Here is a 24,984-nt window from a genome sequence, read left to right as displayed (position 1 = left end):
ATGGCAGCTGTGTACGGAGTGATGAAGCTGTGATGTGGTGGCAGTAGATGGAGTGTTTGTAATTTCTTTTGTCAAGTCGGGACCGCGGTGCAGGACGGGGGCGCGTGCGAGGGAACGTCGTTTGGACTCCTTCAAGACTCCGCCGACTCCTGGTCTTTCTCTCCACAGTTAGCAAGACACATTACAGTGCATGTGTGCCAGGGTGTGGGCTGTGCACGACAAAAGGCAATATTTAGTTAATGCTGGTCAGCCGGATCGGCGCTGTGTGCCGCGCATAGACGCCTTGCAGGAGGACAGATCCACGGACCGCGAGACACGTGCTGGGACGCGGCTGCAGGCAGGATATTTGCATATCGTGCATAGTAAATACAAACTCCCTGAAGCCTGCACACTCAACATTGATGGAATGCGACCAGAATGATTTTGTAACCCTCTGTGCAGCGACCGAGATATTGCAATTAATATGGCCGAGGCACCGCGTCACTGCAGCGAGCCTCCCTTAGACGTTGAGATAGATCCGGATTTCGAGCCCCAGAAGCGGCGGCGGTCCTGCACTTGGCCCCTGCCCCGTCCGGAGTCTGGTGCGGGCAAGCCCGGGGCAAATGACACTGACGTAATCCCCGAAGAAGAGGATGATGAGGGTGGGAGCGAGGAGAGCGCCGCTGCACAGAGAGCCAGCGGTGGCACAGCTGAAGAGCCGAGCTGCGGCAGCTCCATCTCCCAGCCGGTGGAGGTCCGCCGCGGCCCCTGCAAGGAGGAGACCACCGACGGCTCCCCTTCCTCAGCGCAGACCCCCGGCGCGGTGCTGTGCGGCTCTGCCTCCCAGCAGCTGAGGAAGTCATCCGCCCGCAGGAACGCCTGGGGCAACTACTCCTATGCAGACCTCATTACCCAAGCTATCGAGAGCTCCCCCGAGAAAAGGCTGACCTTGTCCCAAATCTATGACTGGATGGTGAGGTCTGTGCCATATTTCAAGGACAAAGGCGACAGCAATAGCTCTGCTGGCTGGAAGGTGAGCACATGATGGTGCTGTCATCATAACAAAGACCACACTGTGGTCAATGACACACAATGCACACATGGCAATTGTCAATGTAGGGATAGAGTTGGGTCCAAGCACAAGCTGTATTTAGGGGATGATTGTATCTGCTTTTAGATCTATTCTCAGGCTGACTTAGGAGAAAGCACAGCTCAGCAGGGAGTTGTGTGTGGCTGCCTGACAGGCATATATATCCAAGACTGATGTCAAAATACACATACAATTGTACCCGTGTGCCTCAGTTTACACGCCACTGCATCCGAAGGAAGAAAATTCAGAGTAAGCAGGTTTGAGAGCCACGAGTCAAAACGGGCAATGCAAATTGAATTTCACTTTCGTACATACTGCTCGCGCTGCAGCCCAACGGCTTCACCAGGGCCCTGCTTCTGTTTGATTTTCAGGATTAGTTTGGCTTGGACTAAACCAATTCATCTGTCATGGAATCAAGTCTGATGAAAGCCTTGAGCTTAGCAGGATTTAGATGGAGAGCAGGGAAATAGGTTTGTAATCCTGCACAACTGTGGCAGGCAGTTTCCAGGGAGATACTTCCTGACTAAAATTACAGTGAGGGCGTTAAAGTTGAGCTCTTCAAGTCGCCTCATGATGGTGCGACGTGCTCCGTCAGAAGAATCGGAGTGTGAGCTGCTGCGAGCTACGAGCTGTGGCTTGTGAACCAAATCGATGCCAGTCACTGATTAATCTGCACAGAATCAGCTGGTTAGTTTATACTTCCGATTGTTGGCGGTCAGTTTTCATTCATGTTTGGATGCTTGTTTGCGGGCACACGTGCTCTGCGACTGCACAGAGATGCTGGTTGGAGGAGGAAAGGGTTAATGTTAGGGTTTCAGTTGTGCTGACATCAGCACGTCTTAGGAGAAGCATTGTAGCTGCGTGAGACGCAGGGATCAGCCTCAGGGCAGTCATCTGCATCTGAGGCACCAAAGTGTCCTCGGCATCTTCAGAATGGGACTTAAGGGTTGTAAATTCAGAGCTGGCACGTAAAACGTGCCCTTCAGCGAGCTGGAATAAAAACCAGATTCAATGACGACCTTTGTCTGTGGCTCCAAGATGAGTTTAGTCTAAATATTCAACCTCTTTGGACAACCAGCACCCAGCGGCTCGGCCCCACTGTGTGCCGCGCCGTCTTTTCATGTGGCCCCGGCACATGAATCAATCAGCTGACCATAAATTATGTAGGTCAATGTGTAGCAGTGTGAGAGGAGCTCAGTGTTTCTCTTCGGATCTGGCCCTGGCTGAACTGGCATTGCTCCAGTCCCCGCTCAGAACGAGGCTTTGCTCAGAGGGTGCTGCAGCACTGCTGTGGTTGCGTGGGAGAGGGGAAGTGCAGGAGTTTGCTCTTTGTTATTCATCTGTTAAAAGTTTGGCTCATACTGTACATACCTCCATGCTTTCACATCCACCATATCTTTCTTTTAGAGGCAGGGATGGCCGTTTTAGCTGCTAAATATGTTGGTTTTCTGAAATCAGTCCTAGTTGTTTTTTTTTTTTTTTTTTTTAACCATAAGCTCCAATAGAATTAACGGACTGTACACACAAAGCAAATTAAATGAAAGAGGTACATATGAAGCATGATGTATTAAAACTTATATTCACTTTTAATATTCCATTTTCATTGCATTAGAGAACTTGATTTAGTGCTTTGGTCATTTTTTGAGGTTGTACATCTGTGTGCTGCAATATGATACAATCCAGTACAGCAGCACCACAATTTACAGCCTCATGAATGACCACGGAGTTGAGTCACGGCTAACTGAGCCAAAACTTGTCACAAAGGTTTATTTATTCATCGCAGCGCTGCCGTGTTGGATTGCGTTTGATTGAACATGGCAGGTGTTTCAATTGTGTTTTTTTTTTTTTTTTTTTTTTTTTTTTTTTGTGCTTGTAGCTCACGGGATGAGCAGCATGTTGCTGTGTGCTGTGGCTTGGCTTTTCTGACAAGTGTGAAATAAGATATCGTCCCAGTCGATGAACTGAAGAACGTGTCGCTGCTGAATTTATGGTACCTTTGGCCCTTCTTGCTGGATCTGCATCAGACCTGACATTGAACTTGCCTGTGCTGTAGTTGTGTATTAATTTTTTAATATATTTTTTTGCTTGTTGTTGCCACAGATACTGGACCGCCAACCCTGTTTTGGCCTCACAATATGTTTCAAGCACATGTTGTCATATTTATTATGAGAAAGCTGTGATGCAGACTGCCACTTTGTGTTAGAGACCGTAAGATACGCTCTGTAGATATCTTTAAGTAATATATCAGGACAAAGTATAATTGGTACATTCTTAGCAAACACAGGACAGTAGTTTGGCTGCTTTCAGTCATATATTCTATGGTCAGATTGTTAATTAAAGAACCAAATGTAATCCCAGGGTACTTGGTGTCAGAGTGAAATGTGGGGTGCATCGCTTTGTTGCTGAGATTTTGCAAGAACAGGAGCAAACGCTTACGAATGAATCTTTTAGATAACTGTAAACGTCCTCTTTTGGACTCTAACCTTCAGCTCTTCCCCAGACGGCTCTTTTTAAAGTCTTTATCCCTTTGCCGCTGTTTTTATCCGGCAACATCTCACCTGCCATGAGATTTCAAAGGTGAGACTTGTCCTTGAGGAAAAACCTCTACTGAATGGTAACATGTTGTCAGACGCCTGTAGTAAAAACCAAGCCGCTCCACGTTGGCTGTATCTCTCTGCAGCAGGGTCATGGTTGCTGGTTGCTGGCGTTCTTGCAGATTAAGACTGAAGCTGAACATTTTGTTTGTAGTCAACACTCAGCAGACTTTAAAAGCTGTGGGGGAAAAATACGGAAGTGATCCTTTAACACCAACTTGGTGCCCATTTTGTTAATTCTGAATGAACAGCGGCAGCTGTTAATGTTCACGGCGTATAACCGCGGAGTTTCTACCTTCCGTTGGTGAAGTGTGGGCTGGGTGTGCGGGCTCCAGCTGTTTCATTTTGCACATGCTTGGGAACATCTCTAGGGAAATCCCGCAGACCTTTTCTGAGCAGCCAGAAATGGGTCACAGTGTGAGGTGCAAAGAAGTGTAAGTCTTCAAGGGCTTTGCTTCGATACGAAACAAAAAAACGCTGGATGTGTAGTATTGCCTTTTACTCTTAGGAAAAAAAAAATCATTGATTTCTGATCTATAGCCTTAAAGAGACAGATGCCATTTCTGATGAGCTCCTTATCTCCACAGAGCAATGTCTGTAAAGAAAATGCATGTTTTTTTTTATCGTTGCATTTATTTTGGCTTTCATATCAATGTTGATGTACAAACATGATATAAGATGTTGGAACGTGCCAATAATTCTTAATCAAATGAACAAAAAGTTAAAAAACCCAAACAGTAAGACGGGTCTCATCTCAAGCAAGGTCGACAAAGTTGGACATCTTGCAATACGGATTAAAAAAAGAATGGTGAAAATGGGTTGTGCAGATCCCGATTATAGTTTGTTTTACGGATTTGGTTCCCAAAAATGTGGCACTGTGTGTGTATCATGAGTTGGTGAGCAGCTTGTTTTCATTTTACGCACCTTGCCTGGTGTGTAGTCACATCTGTCTGAGGCTTTGTGTGGGGAAAAAAAAAAACAGCGACAGAAAGTGGACTTCAAACCCCACCAGCTTATTGAAAACAACAGAAAAGCTTCCAATAGGTTTCACAGGCTGAGAATGATGTAAATCATTTTGTCATTTTGAAAATCATATTCTGACAAATATCTTTGGGTTGGACATGAACATTCATTTGTGTTCTGTCCTTTTTCTTTTCTTTTCAGAATTCCATCCGACACAACCTTTCCCTCCACAGTCGTTTCGTGAAAGTCCAGAATGAAGGAACCGGGAAAAGCTCCTGGTGGATGGTGAACCCGGAAGGTGGGAAAGGAGGCAAAGCTCCCCGACGACGTGCTGTTTCAATGGATAACAGTAAGTACATTAAAGGGGCCCGAGGACGCGCCACCAAGAAGAAAGCCTCACTACAGGCCGCTCAGGACGGCAGCTCTGAGAGCTCATCGAGCCTCTCCAAGTGGACGGGGAGTCCCACCTCCCGCAGCAGCGACGAGCTGGACGCCTGGACAGACTTCCGCTCCCGGACCAACTCTAACGCCAGCACTCTCAGCGGTCGTCTGTCTCCAATCCTTGCCAATCTTGAGCTGGATGAGGTGCCTGATGATGACTCTCCCCTCTCCCCGATGCTGTACTCCAGCCCCAGCAGCATGTCCCCTTCCACAGGACCCACAGGACTCTCTGACCTGGCGGGTACCATGAACCTGAACGACGGGCTGTCGGACAACCTGATGGATGATCTTTTAGACAATATCAGCCTGACGGCATCCCAGCAGCCTCCTCCTGGAGAGGAAGACACCGGAGCCAATAGTCAGGGGGGCTCAGTGTTTACCTTCGGCTGCTCAGGGAGCAGTCTGGGTAGTCCTTCTGGCAGCTATGGGCCAAATCCCCTTTTCAGCCCTCCGTCCATCACGAGCCTGCGGCAGTCGCCCATGCAGACCATCCAGGAGAACAAACAGACCACCTTCACTTGCATCTCACACTTCAGTGACCATCAGACCCTGCAGGATCTGCTGAGCCTGGACTCGCACAGCCACACCAACGTTATGCTCACCCAGTCCGACCCTCTGATGTCACAGGCCAGCACCGCCATCGCTTTACAGAACTCGCGACGGAATGCCATGCTGCTCGGCAAAGACCACCCGCTGGTGAACAACACCGGTGCAGGCCAGGCCCAAAGCTCTTCAGTGCCTGGTTGGCAAGCTGGCTTGTCAACCTCTAACAGTGACGTCGGCCACCCCGACGCCAAGCAGCCGCAGCTGAAGTCTCCCCCTAAGAACGCCCCTATGCAGCTCAGCCCTGGATTGTCTGCCGACCTGGACCTCGACGTGTTCAACGGCGCTCTGGAGTGCGACATGGACTCCATCATCTGCAATGAACTGATGGATGCAGATTGCCTGGACCTGAGCTTCGACGCTCGCCTCTCCCCCACCCAGAATGCCAACAGGAATTCAGGAAGCTTCTCCAGCCCGAAGCAGAAATCCTCTCAGAGCTGGGTGCCAAGCTGAGAAGCATTTCCACATGAGTAAAACAAAAAAAAAATGGTGGGGAAAAATGTAAATTTTGGTTCATTGTCCTGCATTGTACAATTTAGAGGGGGGAAAAAAACATGTGTAAAAGCGTATTTATGTAGTGTTTTCTTCCATTATTTTTAATGTGAGGCATTAAGTTCGGTACTGTATTTTCAGTGTCTGAGACACAGAATGGTGTCTTCGCAGTGAAGAGAAAAAGAAATCTTAGAAAAGGTCGATGCCTGGACGTTGGGAACATGATTCTGACTCAAAGGAGCGCATCAACTCATGTTAGTCTCAGGGAATCACCCATTTCACAAAGTGATACATGAAACTGAAGATAAATTATGCTTTCAACCCGCTTCCTCTCCCCTTTCGTACCTAAACCTACATCTTTTGCCAAACCAGCCGTCAGCCTTTTGTCGGCTGACGGCCTGTTTACAGAAAAAGCTACAGAGAATGTTCCATTATTACATTCAAGTGGAGGATACTTGATGAGCTTAGTTTTTAGGGTTTTTGGGTTTGTTTGTTGGTCTTCTTTGAGAGACGTAGCCTAAGTGAATGAAAAGATATTCATTTCCCCGCCGATGCAGCGAGTCGCACACCAAAATATCTCGACATTAACGTTCTCAAGATGTGAACTGATCTACACGATGTGGGTTTTGTACGTAACAGGTTTTTTTTTTTTTTTTTCATTCATTTTGAAGCAAACTACCCTGTGATTTCAGTGACATTACTGTGAATTCTGGTCCTTCTGAAGAACTGACACGCACACAGGCTGCGGATCCCTGTTCATCCGTTTTCCATCCTCATCTTCCAATTAAAGCTCTGTTGGGAGTTCCGCTCTGCATACAAACTTAAGGACAGGAGTAAGGACGCGACTTGGCTCTACTTCGCACCATTCATTCTGTTTGGATTAAAACGACCACACTCGAGCACTTGATTGCAACCTACTGGTGTTAATGTGAAGGTGTTCTTGGTGCTATAAATATGGCGATAGCAGGGAGTGGCTGCAGATGGAGCGGCGTCAGCAGCCTCTCCTGTGTTATCAGCACTATAGCAGGTGCTGGGTGAAATGTGTGTTTTCAGCCCTGTGAGAGGTGGGCTTTCCTTTAATGGCTGAAGTACCAGAGCCATTAAAGGAAGAAAAAAAAAAAAAAAAAAAACCAACCACAGTATTTTAAATCTTGCCAAATTTTTTCAGCATTTAAATAAGTGGATACAAGAGGATAAACAGTGTGTAGCTATTAGGAATCGGTGTTATAAGTGGAAAAAATAAACTATATCAGCACAGTTTTTGTAGGAACAGCAGGATGAATGATTTTGAGTTTTTTTTGGAAGTGGAAGCAAATATCGCCCTTCTGTAAATGGAACCATTTGAAAATCCCTGTATTTTGTTCATTTATTTCACTTTGTTCTCCAACCTCTCCACTCCTGGGTGTAGAATGAGTTGCAGCTTCTTTTTTTTTTTTTCTTGGGTCCTTTTTTTGCCCTCAATTGGCTGTTGGCTCAAAATCTAAAGTTTACATTTGAAGCTAGTGGGCGGCCACTTACTTCCCGGGGTCCCATTTGCTTAACTCTCGATTTAACAAAAGTAAACCCCGTTCGACCTCGCTTCCGAATAGAATTTCTTTTGCGTCCTGTTGTTGACTTAAATTGTATTTCCACATGAATTCTGTGCAAATCTCACTGCCAATATCCACGTTTTATTCTTTCCTTTTGTTCCTACAAAAAAAAAAGAAAGTTTAAAAAAAGGGAGGGGGGAATTGAGAGATTGCCAGTTGTAATTCCAGTTTCTCTCTTGGTTTTATCTGAAATGGTGCATGTAAATAAAGCTTACAAACTACTGAAAATCTGGACTGGTGTACAGTTTTTCTTTTTTTCTCCTTTTTTTTTTTTTCTCTGTTCTGTTTCCATCCCAAAAGGAATTGCCCAGCTGTAGACTTTACTCTGCAGAGCACCGTGAACATGATTTGCCATTGGATGCTGGCATCACGAGCGATGAACCAATCACGTACTGTATCCAAGAAGAAGGAACCTGCTGAGATGAAAGGTTATTGAACGTTGGAGCTGCAGAATTAGGTGCTTCACAACAGCTGACGCACAGGGTCTGCTTTCATGTTTTTATACGCCATGTTACAAACGATTGTTTTCCTCTGGAGTGAATTGTATAGACATGGCAGCGCCAACCGCCTCCCAACTAAAGAAGTCCAGTGTAACATTAGAGCCCTCTACAGCTCAAACACAGAAATGGTAAATATGAAGGGCAGGACATGAGAAAGGAGGCCCAGCTGCAAGCATCTCCATGGCTACACTACAACAAACCAGCACAGAGGCAGAGATTTAGTACTGAAGGAGGTGCACTCTAGTCTCTCTTAACGTTTGCATGGAAAAGGAGGTTTTGCCATGTTTGACTTGTACAAAGCTTCCTCCTCCTTTGAAGGGAAGCAGCTGGAGGCAGAGCTGTCGGAGCAACTTGCTGCACTTCGGGCAGAAATTCAGGGGACTGGTTTTCCACACGGAGCAGGGCCGCTCAGCCTTAACAGGTTTGCTGACCATCAATCCAGATGAAGACTGACACATCTGCAATTGATTCTTAGTGTTGTTTTTCTTCTTTTTTTAACCTGTTTTATGTTTTTTAGTTATGTGAAATTCAAAGCACAATACGCTGTTTGTTTTTCTACTTAGTTGCCGAACAGTCTGGAATTAAAATGGGCATTTTTTTTGGCATTTCATGAATTAAATTTACATAAACAATTTTTTATTTTTTAATTTTTTTTTTAAATTGGTCAAGTGAAATTTGGAAATGAATAGAGGAAATATTTTGCATGACCACGTGGTGCTGCCAATACGCTTCAGAGATCACGTAATTAGTTCAGTCGGCTCCACCTGTGTGCAGTGTGTGTACACACCTGATGTGAAAGGCCACAAAGCAAGCAGCACTCTGAAGACCTCTCCAAATAGGTCACAGACGGGACACGTAGATAAGGGTTGGGTTTTAAAAGAGAGCATCAAAAGCTCTGTATGTCTCACGAAGAGAACAATTAAATGCATCATGTAAAGTGGAAAGAATGTAGCACTACAACAAACCTGTCATGAGCAAAGCTCCAGTGGACCACTTTATTAATCTGGGCTTCATGAAAGAGTGGCCAACAAATAACCATACAGTGTAGGTTGTTTGGTCTTACCCTTAAATATTATAGAAGCCAGAGAACCATCCCTTCAACTGCGACGCTTGAAACTTGCTCTACAATATGCAGTCAAAATCAAAGGGAACAGAGACCCTGCCTACTCCACTGTTTTTCAACCACAGTATTTGAACTTTTATGAGGCTAGACCCAGGTCTATCAGACCTTTTGGATTAAGGGTTAAACCTTTACTTGAAGATTTGAATATTGACCTTGGTGGACTAACATCTACTCACCTTTGTCCCATTCCCCCTTGGACCCTGAGAACAACCAGTAATTGTGCAGGACCTGAGTCTCAGAAAGAAATCAAGCACACACCCAAACGAGTACCAAATTTGCTTCCTTGATGTTAGACATCGCTTCCCTTTGCACAGTCCAATCTATACTGATGGCTCAAAGACTGATACCTGTGTGTCCTCAGTGGTAGTCTCTTCTAATCAGTGTGGAATACGCATCCCAAACCTATGCTCTATTTTTACAGCTGAAGCCCAAGCCTTGCTCTTAAGTCTTGAATACATTGAACAGTACAACCAACAAAAATCCTTGATTTGCACAGACTCTAGGTCATGCCTTCAGGCTTTGGAATTTTTAAAGACTGACCACCCGTTGATCACCAAAATACTTGGAAAAGTGGATCACCTAACTAAACTCAACCTGGACATTGTTTTTTGTTGGGTCCCTGGTCACATGGGCCTGAGCGGTAATGAAAAGGCTGACAGTGCTGCTAAAGGAGCCCTGGATGACGATATTACTGAATGCCAAATCCCTGTCTCTGATATCAAACCTGTACTTTCTTCCTACATAATGGAGAAATGGCAAGCTGAATGGGACAACTGTGCTGGAAATAAGCTGCATGAAATATGTAATACTGTGAAACAAATCACAACTCCGTCATTTTCATGTAGAAATGATCAAGTTGTCTATACAAGGTGTAGAATTGGACATTCTAGACTCACTCATGCTTTTTGTTAACTGGAGGTGAACCTCCCCTATGTGATCTTTGTGGTAATCTCTTATCAATTAAGCATATTCTATCTTGCTCTGCCCTTAGAATAAAAAGGCAGCAGTTTTTTAAAGAAGGTACTATAGTAGGTATTTTTAATAAGGTCCCACCTTTAAAGGTTTTAAACTTTTTAAAGTGCATTGATGTGAACAAACTTATTTAATGTATTTATTTATTAACCTCATTGTTGGTATTTAGTGTCAAGTGCAATGTATTACCTGTATTAGCCATGAAATAGCCATAGCTGCTTAACTGGCTTTAAACGAAAACAAACAAACAAACAAACAAACAAACCCTTAAATATTACTGATAACAGCGTCTTGTAAAGCGTTTTCCCCTACAAATAGGACTCATGAGCCAATATTCGTTTAAGAAGCCACAAAATTATCCTAAGCGAGAAGGAGGGTGTGATGGCTGGTGCAGCTGCAAGCGGCGCCTTGAACCAAACGTCTTCTCGTGACGCGAGAACAAGACTCAACACCTGACAGCTGAGTTTACACTTTTGAGTTACGTTCAGGCAATCGCACAACAACACTTTCCTAAAACAGCTTTGTCACCTACCCAACACCTCTCGTTCCTTTAAGAACACCATCCCCACAGTCGAGTATGGTGGTGGTACCATCATGCTGTGGTGCTGTTTGTTTGTTCTGCAGGGCCCACAAAACGATTAATGATGCTAAATCCCGGCAAATTCTGCTTCATTCTCTTCCTGAGAATTAAGACTGGGATTGAGTTCAGCTGCCCAGAATGATAATGGTTTGAAGCATTCTGTTTAAACAACACGCAGGTGGTTCTGGAGCCATTTTGCTCGGAGGAATGGGCATAGATCTCAGGGATTAGCTGTGCCTAACTTACAGAAACATACCCCAAGAGACTTTCAAAGACTGTTTTGCAGTGCTAGATTCTGTGGATCAAAGAATGGTGTTGTCATTGTGCCTGAATGTCACTGGTCCATCACTGGTCCAGGCAGGAGTATCTCAAGTTTAGTTCAAACCATTGAATCCTATCAGGGAGCATCACCGATTACTGCAATATTGGCTACATCTATGTTTCATTCATTTTAACATCTGTTCAAATATACCTTTCAATATTAAGTAGACACGAACTTAGTGGTGCAGCTTTTGATTAGTAAGGAGAAGATTTTCTTATGATATCCCTTATGATACCCTCTTTTTATACCCAATCATGTTATTGAGCTGTTGCTAATAAATGTAATAAGTTGCAACGTGTCCCTCCAGCTGTTTCCTTTTAATACCTTTTGCTTTTCCAGCCTTTTGTTGCCCCCGTTCCAAAAAATTGAAGATGAGCTTATATTTTTCATGAAATGGTTCAGCGCGTGAGATGTTTATATGTTTTATAGTGAATAAAATATTGGTGCATGACGTACGCAAATTAAAATATGTCTAGTACAAATCTGTGACCATAACTGTGTAGAAAAAAAAAGTAGAAAAAGCAAAAAAGGTCTGCTGGTTCCTACATTTACCACCAGTGCAGTAGAGTATATCACGACAACCACAAATTTCAAATAAACTGTTGTGATCACGGCAGCCGAAGAAACACAACAAATTCACAGCTTTAGTCAGCAAATATGTAAATATGCTAAAAATATCAGGATTACACAAAGCTTTTTAAAGCTTTTTTTTTTTTTTCTGCTGGAACCTGCACATGACTTTCCAGTTGATTGGTCCTCTCAGGATCATATGTTTTCTTGTGTTCTCTCAGGACCAGATGTTGAATGAGGATGCCATTCAGAGAGCCCGCAGGCTGTCGGCAAGCAGAGAGGGGACCCTGATGGGCCGGGGAAACCCTGACGGCCGGGGAAACCCTGACGGCCGGGGAAACCCTGACGGCCGGGGAAACCCTGCCGGCCTGCTCACTCTGGATGATGTGGTCATTTACCTGCAGTGGCTGGTCTGTCATCTGCACTCTGCTCAGACCATTCACAACTTCCTCAGGGTGAGAATGCTTTTTATGACTGTTCCTCTTATCAAATGTCTTTGTTGTTTAATTCTGTGGTGTTTGTCTCTAGATTGAATCGAATTTGTCATCTAAACTGTGTTCCCACACATGCCATATTAGGGATTTGGTGATTTTTAGGTGTTGTGATGCTTTAAGCACCCTGTGTTGGACTGCCGACTTATCCAGGGTGCACCCTGCCTCTGACCCAAAGACAGCTGGGAATAGGCTCCAGTCCCCCCGCAACCCTAAACTGGATTAAGCGGGTATAGAAAATTGATGGATGATGCTTCAAGCTGGAAATGACAACAATGTTGACACAACTTTTTGTTTTATTAAATGAAATGCTCTGTTCATAGTTGATATTTTTATTCATACTTTACTCACGAAAAGCTGGTTTGGCCATCGCAGCTATCAGTCATTTCTTATCATCGTTACCAAGCTTTCTGCACGTCTTCCCAGGTGATTTTGGAGAGAAAGTTTTTGTATTATCACTTGGTTTTGGTCCTGATGGGATCCAGGTCTGGATTTTTCCAAAAATGTTACTACTGTTTTCTGTATCTTGCAAACTTTGGCCGTATGTTGTACAGAATTGTAAAGAAGGATCTGAGGATGATAAATGGATCACCATGGGGTCCATCCTGATTAACCTGAGTGATTCTGGTTCCAACATCCTGAGATAGACACACCAGGGAACACAATGCTGGATTTCTCCAAGACAGGCAGACAAAAGCTCATCTGGGAAAAGAAGATAGCTTTAAGTCATTCATTTTGAGGTCAGATGAGAAGAAAACGTCATTATCGGGACACAGAGATGTAGCTTTAGCTTGTTGAAAGAGGGGGGACGCATTCAATCTATGCAAGCAAAGTAATGATCGAACACACACAACTTTTTTTTCTTTTTTTCCAGAATGACATGGTTAAGCTCCTCATCAGGATCCTGTAATCACAACTGTTGTTCGTTAAATTTTATAACATCATTTTAGGGCATTTCTGATGTCTTTCCTCTTATGCATTTTGTTAACACACACCTGAATGCTTTGGACCAGCAAACTGACACACCTTTTGCTTTTATATAAGTGCTCACACTGGATGATGAATACTCTTAAAATACATTTGATTACCGGTAAAGATGTAGTTAGTTTTTCACACCCCGTTTCTGCATTTTGGCTTGGTTTTTGTTCAGTGAATGACACTGAGGCTGCGTTTTCTTTATTTTAACACCTAGCAAGGACTAGATTATCTGCTTGTTCTGTTGTGTGAAACCTTTGAATGGAATTAGGGTGTACTTTCTTTTTTTTTTTTAACATGGATGGATCTTTCTGCTGAAGCTGTTCACTCTTTGAGATGCTTAGAAGTGGCCTGTCTTGTATTTCCTCTCCATAGCGCGTCTGTCTTGGGATGTTGAACTACCTGCGCTCTGTGGAGAGGACTTTGACTTTTGACCTGGCAGGTCTGAAGCTGGAGGAGCAGGAGCTCTGCAGCACAGCGGAGGAGACGGGTTGGATGAACGCTGCCAGAGGAGGAACAGAGGAGACAGGAGGTCTCAGCTCGCTCCAATACATCCACAGCACTCCTGTTGACTGCAAGGTGAAACAATGTCTGAGCATTTTGTCGCTCATTCCTGGTATTCAAGATGAAATTAGAATAAATATTTGGTAAACTCGAGAGGGGTGTTTCTATTTTTAGACGCTACTTCTTAATGCTGAGTCATTTCCTGTTTTGTCTGTTACTGTTAAATGCATTTTTTTTTTTACAATATTTAGTTTAAATATTTAAAAGAAAACAGCATTTTGGTGATGATTGCTGTTTCTCTTCTGTTGGTAAGTTAGCAGAATTTGTTGTCACTTTCTGGTGATTTATTTAAGGGAAAATCAGCTCCTGGATCAAAGGATTAGTTATTAGTTAGGATTGGGATAAATAAATCTTTTTCTTTAGGCTCTGTTTAAAGCATTTACTGTGAAATTTGAACTATTCGGAATGAACCATCACAACATAGAAGCACAAACAGAACTAAATGTTCTGTCTTGAGAATGTGCAGACAAGCTTGTCTTCTTCTCACGTTGTAAAGGTGGAAAAAGAGACTCTGGAATTCTCATGATATTCTTTATCTTTGCAGATCCACTGCTCGGAGTTCATGGAGTTTCCAGAGGTAGAGAACCTTCATGATTTCTACAGCTCTGGGGATCGTTTCATCCACGTTCAGGACCACAGAGCGTTTTACATCGTGTACGACGTTGCTCTGAAGGACCTCGCTGAGCTGAAGAATGAGCTTCTCCTTGTCGGCTCACACTTCATTCACAGACGCGGGATCAAACAAACGGAGGCTGCGCAGACAGGAGATGTGGACCACGTTGCTGTGCTTCTCCACTCATGGACATGCGAGTTTTTGGAGAGCAAAGTGCAGGTAGACCACTGATTTTAGCGATTCTCAAATGATCAACTCTGAAACCATCAAATCTTTATGTGATAAACTTTCCCCAGCTCCTAAACTGTTACTATGAGGCCTACCAGCATGCGACAGGGACAGAGGAGAGGTTTGCTCTGGCCCGAGTCATCACTGACATCATGCACATGAGGCCGCAGCTGGACATGAAGAAGGACCACTTTGTTCAGACTTACAGGGCGGGTATCAGCTGCCTGCAGAGCCAGCAGCAGCTCGTTTGAGATGTTCTGGACAATCAGGTGAAAACACAAAGCAGCGGAGGTTTGGACTCGCGTGTGAACACGCAGAATGCAAATATAAACTTCTTTGTATCAGACATGAGTCTGACAGAAGGTGGGATGATAATAGGTTTGCATGCAGTGACAGATAGTGCTGTTCTTCTCCCCAGATAAAACGTCAGCGACTGTATCTTGAGCGTATCTGGAGAGACGATAGCAAAAGCTGCTTTCCTGAATACGGCCTTCCACCAAACTACGTTCCTCAACATTTGATCTCACTTGGAGGCAGCAGGTAAGCACACTGTTCCTATTTTTCACGCGCACTTTCATTACTTTGTGATCTTAACACACTGTTCTTACCCTCTTGGCGTTTGCTCTGTTTACAGCCCAGTGCTCATGAACGTATTCCTCCTTGAGGTTCACCATTCTTGTTCAGGCTCATGCTGAGCTCTGCCAGCTGCACCAAGCCACGAGCAGCACTGACAGACTCTTCCTGCGACAGAGGCTACTGCAGCGGGCCCTGCAGAGCTGGAACAGCCTGGCTTCACCTGGAGCCCCCTACAGCTCTCAGACACAAAAAGATGTACGCTTTCTTCTTTCTTGTCAGTCTGTTCAGATTTACACCAACAAAAGTGATGAAACAACTTCGCTAAGTTAGACTTTTTCCTCAACTTTTTTCAGACGTGTTTTTCGATGACCCAGTTTTGGTCCAGAAGGTGGGCCTGTCATTGATAAAATCTGCAGAGGAGAGGGGCACGAAGCAGGGACAAGAGAGACAGTTGTACGCAGTGGAAACGTTCTCTAAGCTGCTGGAGCTTGTCACCGTCCGCCATCGTCTACAGGAATCGGCCTCAGAGACTGCACATCTGGCAGAGTTAATAAAAACACTCACTGCAGGGTGGAACGGGACAGCTTCAGCCAAGAAACGTAGCATCACATCACTAGAACGATGCTATGTTTTAGTCCATAAAAAGTTGAGATTCTGGAGACACAACTGTTTCCTTACAGTGTCAACTTGTACAACAAATATGTATCTTTTTATTTCATACAGCACTTTTACAAAAAATGTTAACTTTCATTCTGTTTCAAGTAACAAAGAGTCTGTTCTGACTTAAGTATCATTTACTGTGTAAAAGCCTATACCGTGCTATCTTTTTTTTGTTTTTGTTTTTTCAGGTTGTACAGAAATGTAACCTTCGATGATTTCCATCTCTATCTGAGGCCGCTACCGTTTGAGCTCGTTGAACAGAGGGAGCGAGACCAGCAGAGGCCTGTCTTTATCACAGCGAAACTGGAGGAGGGCAGCTCTGTGGACAGGTGCAAAAACTACAAGTCCCGGTCTCAGAGTTAAATCTTCCTTTGGTCTTCATAGACTCATGCAAGGAAAATTTTCTTACAGCTTTCCAGTACGACTCACACATAGCTGATACATACATTTCTTCTAGATGCTCTTTTATGAAAGACAACCCCTGGTAAAATGTTAATAATACAGATATGACAGAAAACTGTGTCATTTACAAGCTGAACATCTGGCTTTGTAAAACACACCGTAAAAAGATAAATCAGTAAAAGTGTTGGAATTAGTCGAATTTTTTATTCATTTTCACACCTGCAAAAGTTTAAATGTGCATGTCAGTATGTAGTTCTAACAGAGCGGTCAGTGGAAACAATGGAAAGGGTTCTCAAACTCCTTCAAGAAGGTAATTTAACCAGGAGCGTTTAAAAGTTGTTGGTTGTTCCCTGTCAGCTGTTTCTAAAAAATTGGAGCAATTGCAAACAAAATAGAAAGGTTGCAAAAGGGCATTCTTTAACGTGTAGACATGGAATGTTGAGGATCAAACCAGCAACGGTCTGATTGAAGGATGACCACTCTAAACCCCCCTGAACTGCATACAAGAAGGAAGAGGTCAAAGCCTCAATCTAGAAAAACAGGAAGTTCACAACAAGAAAGATGAAGCCAAAACAGGCAGAAACGGGAATCATTGTGACCAAACTGTAAGAAACCAGTTGAAGGAAATGGGATTTACATCTAGAAAAGCAGAATGTAAACAATCACTAGCTCCTACATAGAAGTAATCACAGTTACAGTGGGCTAAAGAGTCCGTCATGGGCCGTGCATGTGTGGATGAAAGGGATATTCAGTTGTGAATCACCAATCTGCATTGAACAGGGAGATGATGCTGAAACTTTAGTTTGGTGCATGTCCAATAGTCTTAATAGACTATGACTATTAAGAGAAAACAAGCACATTTCTACAATGATTGACGATAAGGGGCCAATGTATGGTAAATTAATTTACCGGTTAATTACAACAGATTTATTCAAATGAGTTTTTGTTATGCTTTGTGAGACAGTGTGTTCAAGCTGGTAGATAACACAGCTAAGTGTTGTTTATGTGACTGAATGGACATCCTTCAAGAGTACTGAGTACCATTTTTTTTTTTTGTATTTCACAAGTACCCAACTGATGTAAAATGTTATGTTTATGCAGCATTATATTCATTTGACAGCTATTGTCAGCTTTTAGGTGGAAATCTCACATTAGAAACGTACTAAATATTTGTTTCTCATATAAGGAGGCCTCAGATTTATCTTGTGACATCTTGAAGGGGCCTGACCTCTAATTTGAAGACAACTGGATCTTAATTCCAAACCACACATCACGCAATCTGATCTTTCTTGATGGTGCAACAGTACATTGCGGCTTACACATTGATTCCTCGTTATACTTTTACTGACTGCAAATAAAGAGCCTGACTGTTCATTTTCGAGTTAATGCTTCCACATCAACAAACTATTGTTCAAATATTTTGTTTGACCATCCATTTATTCACAGACTGAAGACAAAGATGTAACAGTTGGAGGACGCTGGCAGCCTGCAGCAAACATCGAACTCTATACCCTCCAAAGCCTCCGGGAGAACTCCTCCTTCTGCTCCCACAAAGAAGAGGTCGATTCACTTGGTGGTAATGAGGACTTTTTGAAATTTTTCTCTGCAGGCTTTTTGACACGTACAGTTTTGTTTGTTATTTCAGCTGGAAAAGGTGGCTCTGCGTGCGGAGATGCTGAGTTCATTTGTGAAGAGGAAACAGGCCGCGGGTGGTTTCACAAAAACTTTGGTGAGTGACTGGAGCGGCCGAGCAAGACGATGAACGTGATTGCCTGCTCGTGATGTGGAATTGATTTCTTTCATTACAGGAGTAAGCGACACCGATCAAAAGGACGCTCATAATTAACTTCCTCGGAAAGTAGGTACATGAAAACCAGCTGCAGTTATTAGAAGGCCAGACAACATGAAACTTGTCTAAGTTGGTCATTCTGCATTTGAGGATCATAAAGGTAAAGAAGAGTCTGCTTGTATTTCCACGGATTCACAAAACAGATATCTCAGCACTGTGTGAGAGCGCAGATTGTTGCATATTGCTACAGTATGAGTTTCCTTCTGGAGGACATCCCCTCCATTTGTCAGTCCCACTTCATGATCGGCCGAGCTGAAGAGCCAAAAGTCCATTTTGATTCGAGAGCCGACCCCTGCCCAGACTCCCGGTACAGTTTAATTTTGAGTATGCAGAAGAACTGTATGCAAATCACATATAGGCACATATGAAAGAGGCAATGTCTGCACACTTAACTCCAAACCAATCATTTACAGAAACAGATATCAAGAGAGGCCTTTTTCTTTTGGGTGTGACACATGGATGCAAACAACACACTTGAAATATTTCTGGGCCAGTCTACTAATCTGAAAGAGTGCGTGGCATGAAATGAATTTGTTAATTTTGTCGTACCTGCCATTTTCAGAATCTGGCAGGTACAGCAAGAGTTTGAGAGTTAAACTGCCTGCAGTCTGGACATGTGACCCACTGAAAACAGTTTAGCAGCTGAAATATATCAAGCAAGAAAGGGAAAACATTTTAAATCTACAAGTTGGCCTCCTCAGTTCCCAAAAACTTTGTTTTTAGGACTGTTGTTTTTTGTGACTGTTTCCTGGTTTTATTCACATCGTCACAACTTTTAAAACTCGCTGACAGAATGTTTTAGATGGTTGTGCCACGTTAACCCTTTGTCCTTTTTTTCATATATGCAACAGCATATAAAACATAAAATCAGAATCTCCCTTTCACATAAATTTCACACTTTTAATCTTTGGTATAAATTTTGTTTAATTGTATTCAACGTGTTGTTTCCTGATGACACTAACCAGTCCAAACCCTCTCAAGGCTCTTGCAGGCTCGACCACGGCGCCTTTTGAGTGATGATGGTAAAACTCTCTTCAACCTGTGGTACCTCCCACACTACACTAAGGTTCTTCACATGTTCGCCACGCTGGATGTTCCGGTGAGACACTTAAAGTCGTCACTGAAACTAAATATACAGCAGCACAGCAAGTGATGTTTTTAGCCGCTAATTTTAAAAGCAGTGGTGCACCGCACAGCAGAGCAGCTCTGTGAGAATATGTTGCGCTAAAGAGGTTTTTTTTTTCTTTCTCATTTCCATGTCTGTGGAGGACAACTGTGTTTAAGTTCTCCTCCGTCACTCTAACGATCCAGTTATCCAGCCCGCAGTCTGTCGGCCGCCTGCTGCAGCTGCGCAGGCAGCTCGTCCTGCTGCAGTTTGATACTGCAGTCAGAACCCTCATCAGGTCAGTGGGGGTCCCATCCTGCTAGAGTTAAAAACCACCTCCATTTGAAATGTTAACAATTAATTAATTATTCTTTTTGGTCAGATTTTGGGGCTTTCATTTTCTTTTGAGGCCACACCAAAACAGAGCTTCTTAAAAACACGGATTTCTGTCCAATCCTAGCTTCGTGGATAGATTGTGCTTTTTATCCTCTTGTTGAGGAACAGTTGATACTGCATCAAGTGAAAAACTGTTTGTTGTTGTAGTTTCTCTTCTTCTTGCTGCTAACACTTATGTTGAAAAAGAGAAGAAAACACGTCTGTTCACGTTCACGTGTTCAGGGAGGTGTTCCTCTCTTCTGGTGATGTTGCATCTTATCAAAGTGTGAGTGACAACATGGTGACTGCTCTCCCTCTGCTGAGTGCCAGCCGGCAGACTGACACACTTACTCTCACACTGCCTGTCCCTCAACCTCTACAAACCCATGACCCTCAGGTAGTCGCATCACATCACTGTGACTTATTTTCTCAAGTGTAAAAGCACATGTTATGATGCGGAGAACTGTGATTGGTTTCTGGAACTGTGTCTGCGACGGGCTCAGAAGCTGTATCCATGGAGGAGTTTCACAGCCTATCACGGACTGCTTCCTCTGCATGTCTGGGATCTCCCACCTATTGAATACTGCATGCAGGTTCACCACCAAACGTGTCTTGTTTTTGCCCTGCTAATGGGAGAGATGCACTGCTGAGACATTTTCTGTGAATAGTTCCCAGTTTAATGACTCCTCTTGGCTTCCCACCAGCATAAAACCCTTCACTTTAAAACAATACTGCTTTAAAAAATCCTCTTTTTTTATTTTTAAACTAGAAAGTGAACTTTGGACATAAGATATATTATTAACTAAGTAGCAAAACAGCCAGTAAATGTGTTGAGCATCTTCAAACCCACAAGAATAAACTCCATCTGGTTTTAAAGGTTGTGATTAGCTCAAACAGCAATATTATCTGAATCTTTTTCATGACTGGGGACTTGTTTTTTCTTGATTTCTAAAAAAATATTCCTTTATATTATACTTCAATAAACCTCCATTGCAGTTAATACAAAGGGTGCGTGTTTGCTTGCAGCTCTGTCTGTGTGGTCTGAGCGAAAGCAGCATACTGCAGGCCAATGCCGCAGTCCTCAGAGTGTCGCTGCTCCTGGAGGACGTCCTGAACAGTGGAAGAGAGGCAGAGCCTGTGCATCTCCATGGCAACAAAGAGGACTTTTGGGAAGATAGCACACCTAATGAATTAAATGGCTGGCATAAAAGGCGGGCTACTTGGTTTATCCGTGAAAACAAACATAATTCATGATAGACACAGATCTCTTGTGTGTTGTGTTCTTTGCAGGCGGATCAAAGCTGCACAGGCAGAAGGGAGGAGGACGGATTCCTCCGCTCCTCTCCATGATCCAATCAGAGTCCAGTCTGTGCTGAAAGGTTTCCTCCTGCTGATGAAGCAGCTCGAGTTCTTCAAGGAGAGTTGGGCTCAAAGACGCTTTATATCAGCAATTTGTGAAACTTTACAGGTGATAAATGTTTGCTGCTGGTCGCATCACACACTGTAAAGTTATTGCTGAATAGGATGGTCAAAGTTAAAGATACAGGATAATCCTTTAAAAAGTAGTTTGGCACTAAAGTGATCCCTCTACTGGGACATTTTAGTTTAAGGAAAATCTTATCTTGAATGCTTCTATAAAATGTGAACATTTGCAATGTCATAACCATAAAAAACTCCCTGCAGTATGTGAAGATGATGCAATTATAAACAACAGCTTGTAACAGCTGCTAAAAGGTCCTTGATGTCAGATTATTTCCATCTAACTGCTGCTTCTAACATTAACATTGAACTTGCAATCTCCAGTTCCATGTAGCTTTTAAGATCTGGTGCTAAAACAGTAATTGTATTAAATCATTTACCCACTGTTCTTAAAATGGCTGCATGTTTCTTGCAGTGCTGAAATCTTTCACCCCAGCATGAGAGCCCTGGCCCAACGAATGGGTAATGAGCGTGACTATGAGGTCTTAATTTCTGGCAGGCGGTCTCTCCTGCCCCCACCTGGAGCTGCAGAGGTCGATGTGATAACCTGGCAGGAACAACCACGACCAACAACTGCACAGTTTTGTCCTCGTCTCTACATACCAAGTCGTTACACGGCTGAAAAATCTCTCGTTCCAGCTCCACCTACTCATGGAGAGCACAGAGTGTGATATGATCAGAGCGGTGCAGAGGAGGATCAGCAGAGAGATGACCCTGGTAGTTTCGGAGCGAACACGGAAAAATGTCAAACTCCCCATTGGTATGAAAAAATTGAAGAAAAAAACAATACAAATCTATGTGAAAAAGCACCATGCAGAATACTAAAAACGACAGGATAGATGTTACAATAAGATATTCTTTACGTCACCAGCGCTGTGGAAGAAAACTTCCCTGAAGTATAGTTTATCACCCGAGCGGTCACAGATGATGGATACATTCATCCAGCAGCTGATGAAGAGGGCTGACCAGTCGGAGGGACGGGTATGATGATAAAGCTAAAATCAGAGAAGACAAAATCAAAGAAGATCTGGAGTTTGATCACAAACTACAGTTTTACCCAAAAATACAACATCTGTCTGTAGGCAAAGCTTTGAATTAATTTGAAATAACTTCCATGTTTTCTTCCATGTTTTTTTTTATTTCTTCCAATAATGAGAGCGACTGGTTTAATGAGACACAAACTGGTGCTAGTTGTCTGATCCTGTAGCTGTTGTTACTTTCTGTGCAAAGGGCAGCCATTTTGGATTTTGAAGTTTTGAAGATTTTGAAGTCTGGGGAGCTTCCTCTGACTTTACAAGCTGTAAATATGACTTAGGGTGGGCGTTCAAGTTGTTTTTTTTTTTCTTTTGGAAACTCAGTAATTCTGACTTCAAAATCTTGAAATTGAACTGATCATAAGCACCAAAAGCGACAGTTCCATAAAGTCCGTCATTTGAGGCCGTCGGCTGGTGCCTAATGTGGGTCAGTCCCCGTTGTGCCCCGTGGTAACATGCCCCACTGTACAGCTGAAACAAACATGTCTCTTGGCTGGTAAAAACAGTTTTGGTCTCTACATAACTATTATATACGACTACATACAAGACTGTTTGATGAGAAGGAGGGATACATTTCGAAAGGCTTCAAGATGGAAGTCCACATGCTAGTGGGTGACCTCACAGTTCAGTGACTCTATAAGATAATGACCAGAGAAGGAATTTAACATAACCTTATGCCACATGAATTGACATGTACAGAAAATCTAACCACTTCATTTTTTCATCCTCTCAGACATTTGTAGGGGGGGGGGGCTTTTACATGACACCACGTGAATGTTTAGTACATAGTGTCTGATGGAGTGTTTCATCTGTCAGCTGACATTGCCTCAGGATCATCTGCAGCCGTGTCTCACTCACCTGCCTCCTCTGTGATGGAGCGAGAGCGTCGCACTTTTCAACTTTACTCACAGTTTTATGAACAAATTCACAAATTCAGACTCAGCTTCTGTACCGGAGAGACCAGGTACATGTGTGGAATATCGCCTCGCTCAGACCACAAGCAGAATATCATATCAGCAGTTAAAAGAGAGCTCTTTTACTTAAAACCATTGGCTTCCATGGGAAAATGATGGTGTTTATGGCAGCACACAAGAATGCTTCCGTTAACGGCTGCATATAGAGTTATTTCAGTCTAACATTATCTAACATATTGGCACTTGTCATTTTTCACCTGCAGGATTTGAAGAGTCTTCACAACACTCAGAAAAGTAATCCTTACAAAGAGGTAGGTGCAGTAACTTTATTTATCTGACTTTACAGCTCAGCTCACCAACAATAAGGTTCTTTGTTCTTTTCCTTCTCAGTTAGTGTTTTGTTGGCTAAACTGCTTTCAGTTCTCTGTTGCTGAAACAGCTAGGAGCTGAATTGTAACATTGAAAGAAGCAGTCAGTTTGGTCTGTTGGTCCAAAGTGAAACAAATACTGCAAAAACTAACAAGACACATTCTACGTTAGTCTGTTTCCCTCGGGTTCGTGGTCTTCTACTTCATGACCAGATACCTTGAAATTTTACTGCTTAACAAAGTTTCTGTTTGCGTCAGCTGTATTCCCAAAAATAAAATCTATTTTGGTGCTGTGTTGTTATTCCACAGGTGGCAGAAATATGTGACGGGATGATGTTGGAAATCTCCGGCCTGCAGGCCCGAGTGGCTCAACTGGGAGAAGAAAAAAGAACTTTGGAGGAGCAGCTCAGCCTTAAATTTAGGGAGCGCTACGACCCTCTGGTCCGACACCTTTTCTCTGTCTGCATCCAGCTCAAGGTGAACATTTGGTCTCTTTCATCTGGAAGCCTCTTTTATCTGAATAATGAAAATAGAATTCACGGCAGAAAAAACAAATGTTTGGACCAACGTATGAGATATTATTGAGCTCTCAGAGGAAAATCATTCATTCTTAGAGTCTGATCTCAATTGTTTGAATAAAAAAAAGAAGAAATTCACCTGCTGAAGTCCGTTCCTATATCCAAATTCTCAATAAGACTCTGTAAAAAGCTTTGAGAACCAACAGCCTGCAGTAAGTGTTGATGTCTCTGCTCTGCAAAGTGAAGGCTCTGAGCCGCTGGAGGCGGGTGGTGGAACAGGAGAAACTTCAGAAACGGCTGATCCGAGCTCAGCAGGTCAGTTGCAGAAGGCCGGGTGACACATTTGGATGTCAAATTCATATCCCTTCAGGAAGGAAACAAACAGTTGCAGAAGGAACTGAAAGCTTATTTGTTATCTCTATCTCAGTTGCATTTTCTCATTATGTGACTGACATTCTCCTTAAAGCTCACATGTAATAAGGAAATTGTGCCGGCAATACAAGCGTTATGTATTTGAATAGACTTACTTGAGCAACATCTGTCACTCATATTCTTGTCCTAATAGCAAGACAGACATTATCATGGTGAATACCAGTTTTTTAAATTTTTTTTATTTGGTGTCCAGAGGGAGATTATGTGCCACACCGATGCTCTCAGAGTGAAGATGATATGCGAGGAGAAGGTGGTTTTCCTGCAGGAGGAGCTGGACGTCGCCCGGCAGATGTTGACCCGCTGTCAGGCTGAGTGCAGCAGCACCAAGGAGCTGCTCGGTGGAAGGTAGTTGCAGTGCCATTCACATCTGGCAGATGCCTGAACATCTGCCAAAATGAACGCCAACTTCCGACGGATGCACACCTGACACACAATCCTGAGTTACACACTGTCGATCTACTCGTAGAGTTTGATAAGAATGGAGGCAGACAACGTTAGAAAAACCCCACTTTTACAAAAGTCAGCCATATGCTGCACGATAGTAACTTTCCTCTGAATTTCTTTGGCTCTTTGTTCCTCCTCT

The 24,984-nt window shown here is 43.4% G+C and overlaps 3 protein-coding genes across 6 annotated transcripts; all 3 read left to right on the top strand.

Annotated features, from left to right (window-relative positions):
• Positions 1–7,967, top strand: foxo3a (forkhead box O3A). Its single transcript, XM_075448424.1, has 2 exons — positions 1–1,012; positions 4,828–7,967. Exons 1-2 carry the CDS (start codon positions 464–466, stop codon positions 6,121–6,123), a joined length of 1,845 nt encoding a protein of 614 aa, XP_075304539.1. The 5' UTR covers positions 1–463; the 3' UTR covers positions 6,124–7,967.
• A 354-nt stretch (positions 7,968–8,321) lies between these two features.
• Positions 8,322–17,887, top strand: LOC142366308 (uncharacterized). Of its 2 annotated transcripts, XR_012766777.1 has the most exons (9): positions 8,322–8,672; positions 12,040–12,273; positions 13,660–13,863; positions 14,393–14,958; positions 15,108–15,229; positions 15,324–15,520; positions 15,619–15,811; positions 16,114–16,254; positions 17,774–17,887. XR_012766777.1 is itself a non-coding variant. In XM_075448150.1 (4 exons), the coding sequence occupies exons 2-4, from the start codon at positions 12,046–12,048 to the stop codon at positions 14,690–14,692; spliced, it is 732 nt and encodes a 243-aa protein (XP_075304265.1). In that variant the 5' UTR covers positions 8,322–8,672; positions 12,040–12,045; the 3' UTR covers positions 14,693–14,974. The 2 variants fall into 2 exon arrangements, 1 of the variants encoding a protein (XP_075304265.1); XM_075448150.1 differs by lacking the exons at positions 15,108–15,229; positions 15,324–15,520; positions 15,619–15,811; positions 16,114–16,254; positions 17,774–17,887 and having other exon boundaries at positions 14,393–14,974.
• Positions 17,888–17,975: 88 nt separating this feature from the next.
• Positions 17,976–24,685, top strand: LOC142366419 (coiled-coil domain-containing protein 162-like). 3 transcript variants are annotated; one of them, XR_012766811.1, is made up of 7 exons: positions 17,976–21,124; positions 21,551–21,895; positions 22,007–22,116; positions 23,347–23,394; positions 23,761–23,928; positions 24,211–24,284; positions 24,595–24,616. XR_012766811.1 is itself a non-coding variant. In XM_075448303.1 (6 exons), the coding sequence occupies exons 2-6, from the start codon at positions 21,787–21,789 to the stop codon at positions 24,444–24,446; spliced, it is 666 nt and encodes a 221-aa protein (XP_075304418.1). In that variant the 5' UTR covers positions 17,976–21,124; positions 21,551–21,786; the 3' UTR covers positions 24,447–24,685. The 3 variants fall into 3 exon arrangements, 2 of the variants coding, with proteins under 2 accessions (XP_075304418.1, XP_075304419.1); XM_075448303.1 differs by having other exon boundaries at positions 24,216–24,685; XM_075448304.1 differs by having other exon boundaries at positions 24,211–24,685.
• Positions 24,686–24,984: the final 299 nt, after the last annotated feature.

Source organism: Odontesthes bonariensis, chromosome 17, assembly GCF_027942865.1.
Source record: "Odontesthes bonariensis isolate fOdoBon6 chromosome 17, fOdoBon6.hap1, whole genome shotgun sequence".
Classification (NCBI taxonomy): Eukaryota; Metazoa; Chordata; class Actinopteri; order Atheriniformes; family Atherinopsidae; genus Odontesthes; species Odontesthes bonariensis.
The sequence above is the reverse complement of the archived record's forward strand: the minus strand, read 5'-3'. Positions and strand labels throughout refer to the sequence as shown.

Bases quoted from the DNA above. Each gene is read 5' to 3' on its own strand.
- LOC142366308 (XM_075448150.1), top strand. From the start codon at position 12,046: ATGTTGAATGAGGATGCCATTCAGAGAGCCCGCAGGCTGTCGGCAAGC. The intron at 12,274-13,659 runs GTGAGAATGCTT...TCCTCTCCATAG, and splicing joins CCATTCACAACTTCCTCAGG to CGCGTCTGTCTTGGGATGTT. The intron at 13,864-14,392 runs GTGAAACAATGT...TTATCTTTGCAG, and splicing joins GCACTCCTGTTGACTGCAAG to ATCCACTGCTCGGAGTTCAT.
- foxo3a (XM_075448424.1), top strand. From the start codon at position 464: ATGGCCGAGGCACCGCGTCACTGCAGCGAGCCTCCCTTAGACGTTGAG. The intron at 1,013-4,827 runs GTGAGCACATGA...TTTTCTTTTCAG, and splicing joins ATAGCTCTGCTGGCTGGAAG to AATTCCATCCGACACAACCT.
- LOC142366419 (XM_075448303.1), top strand. From the start codon at position 21,787: ATGGAGAGCACAGAGTGTGATATGATCAGAGCGGTGCAGAGGAGGATC. The intron at 22,117-23,346 runs GTATGATGATAA...TTTCACCTGCAG, and splicing joins CTGACCAGTCGGAGGGACGG to GATTTGAAGAGTCTTCACAA. The intron at 23,395-23,760 runs GTAGGTGCAGTA...GTTATTCCACAG, and splicing joins AAAGTAATCCTTACAAAGAG to GTGGCAGAAATATGTGACGG.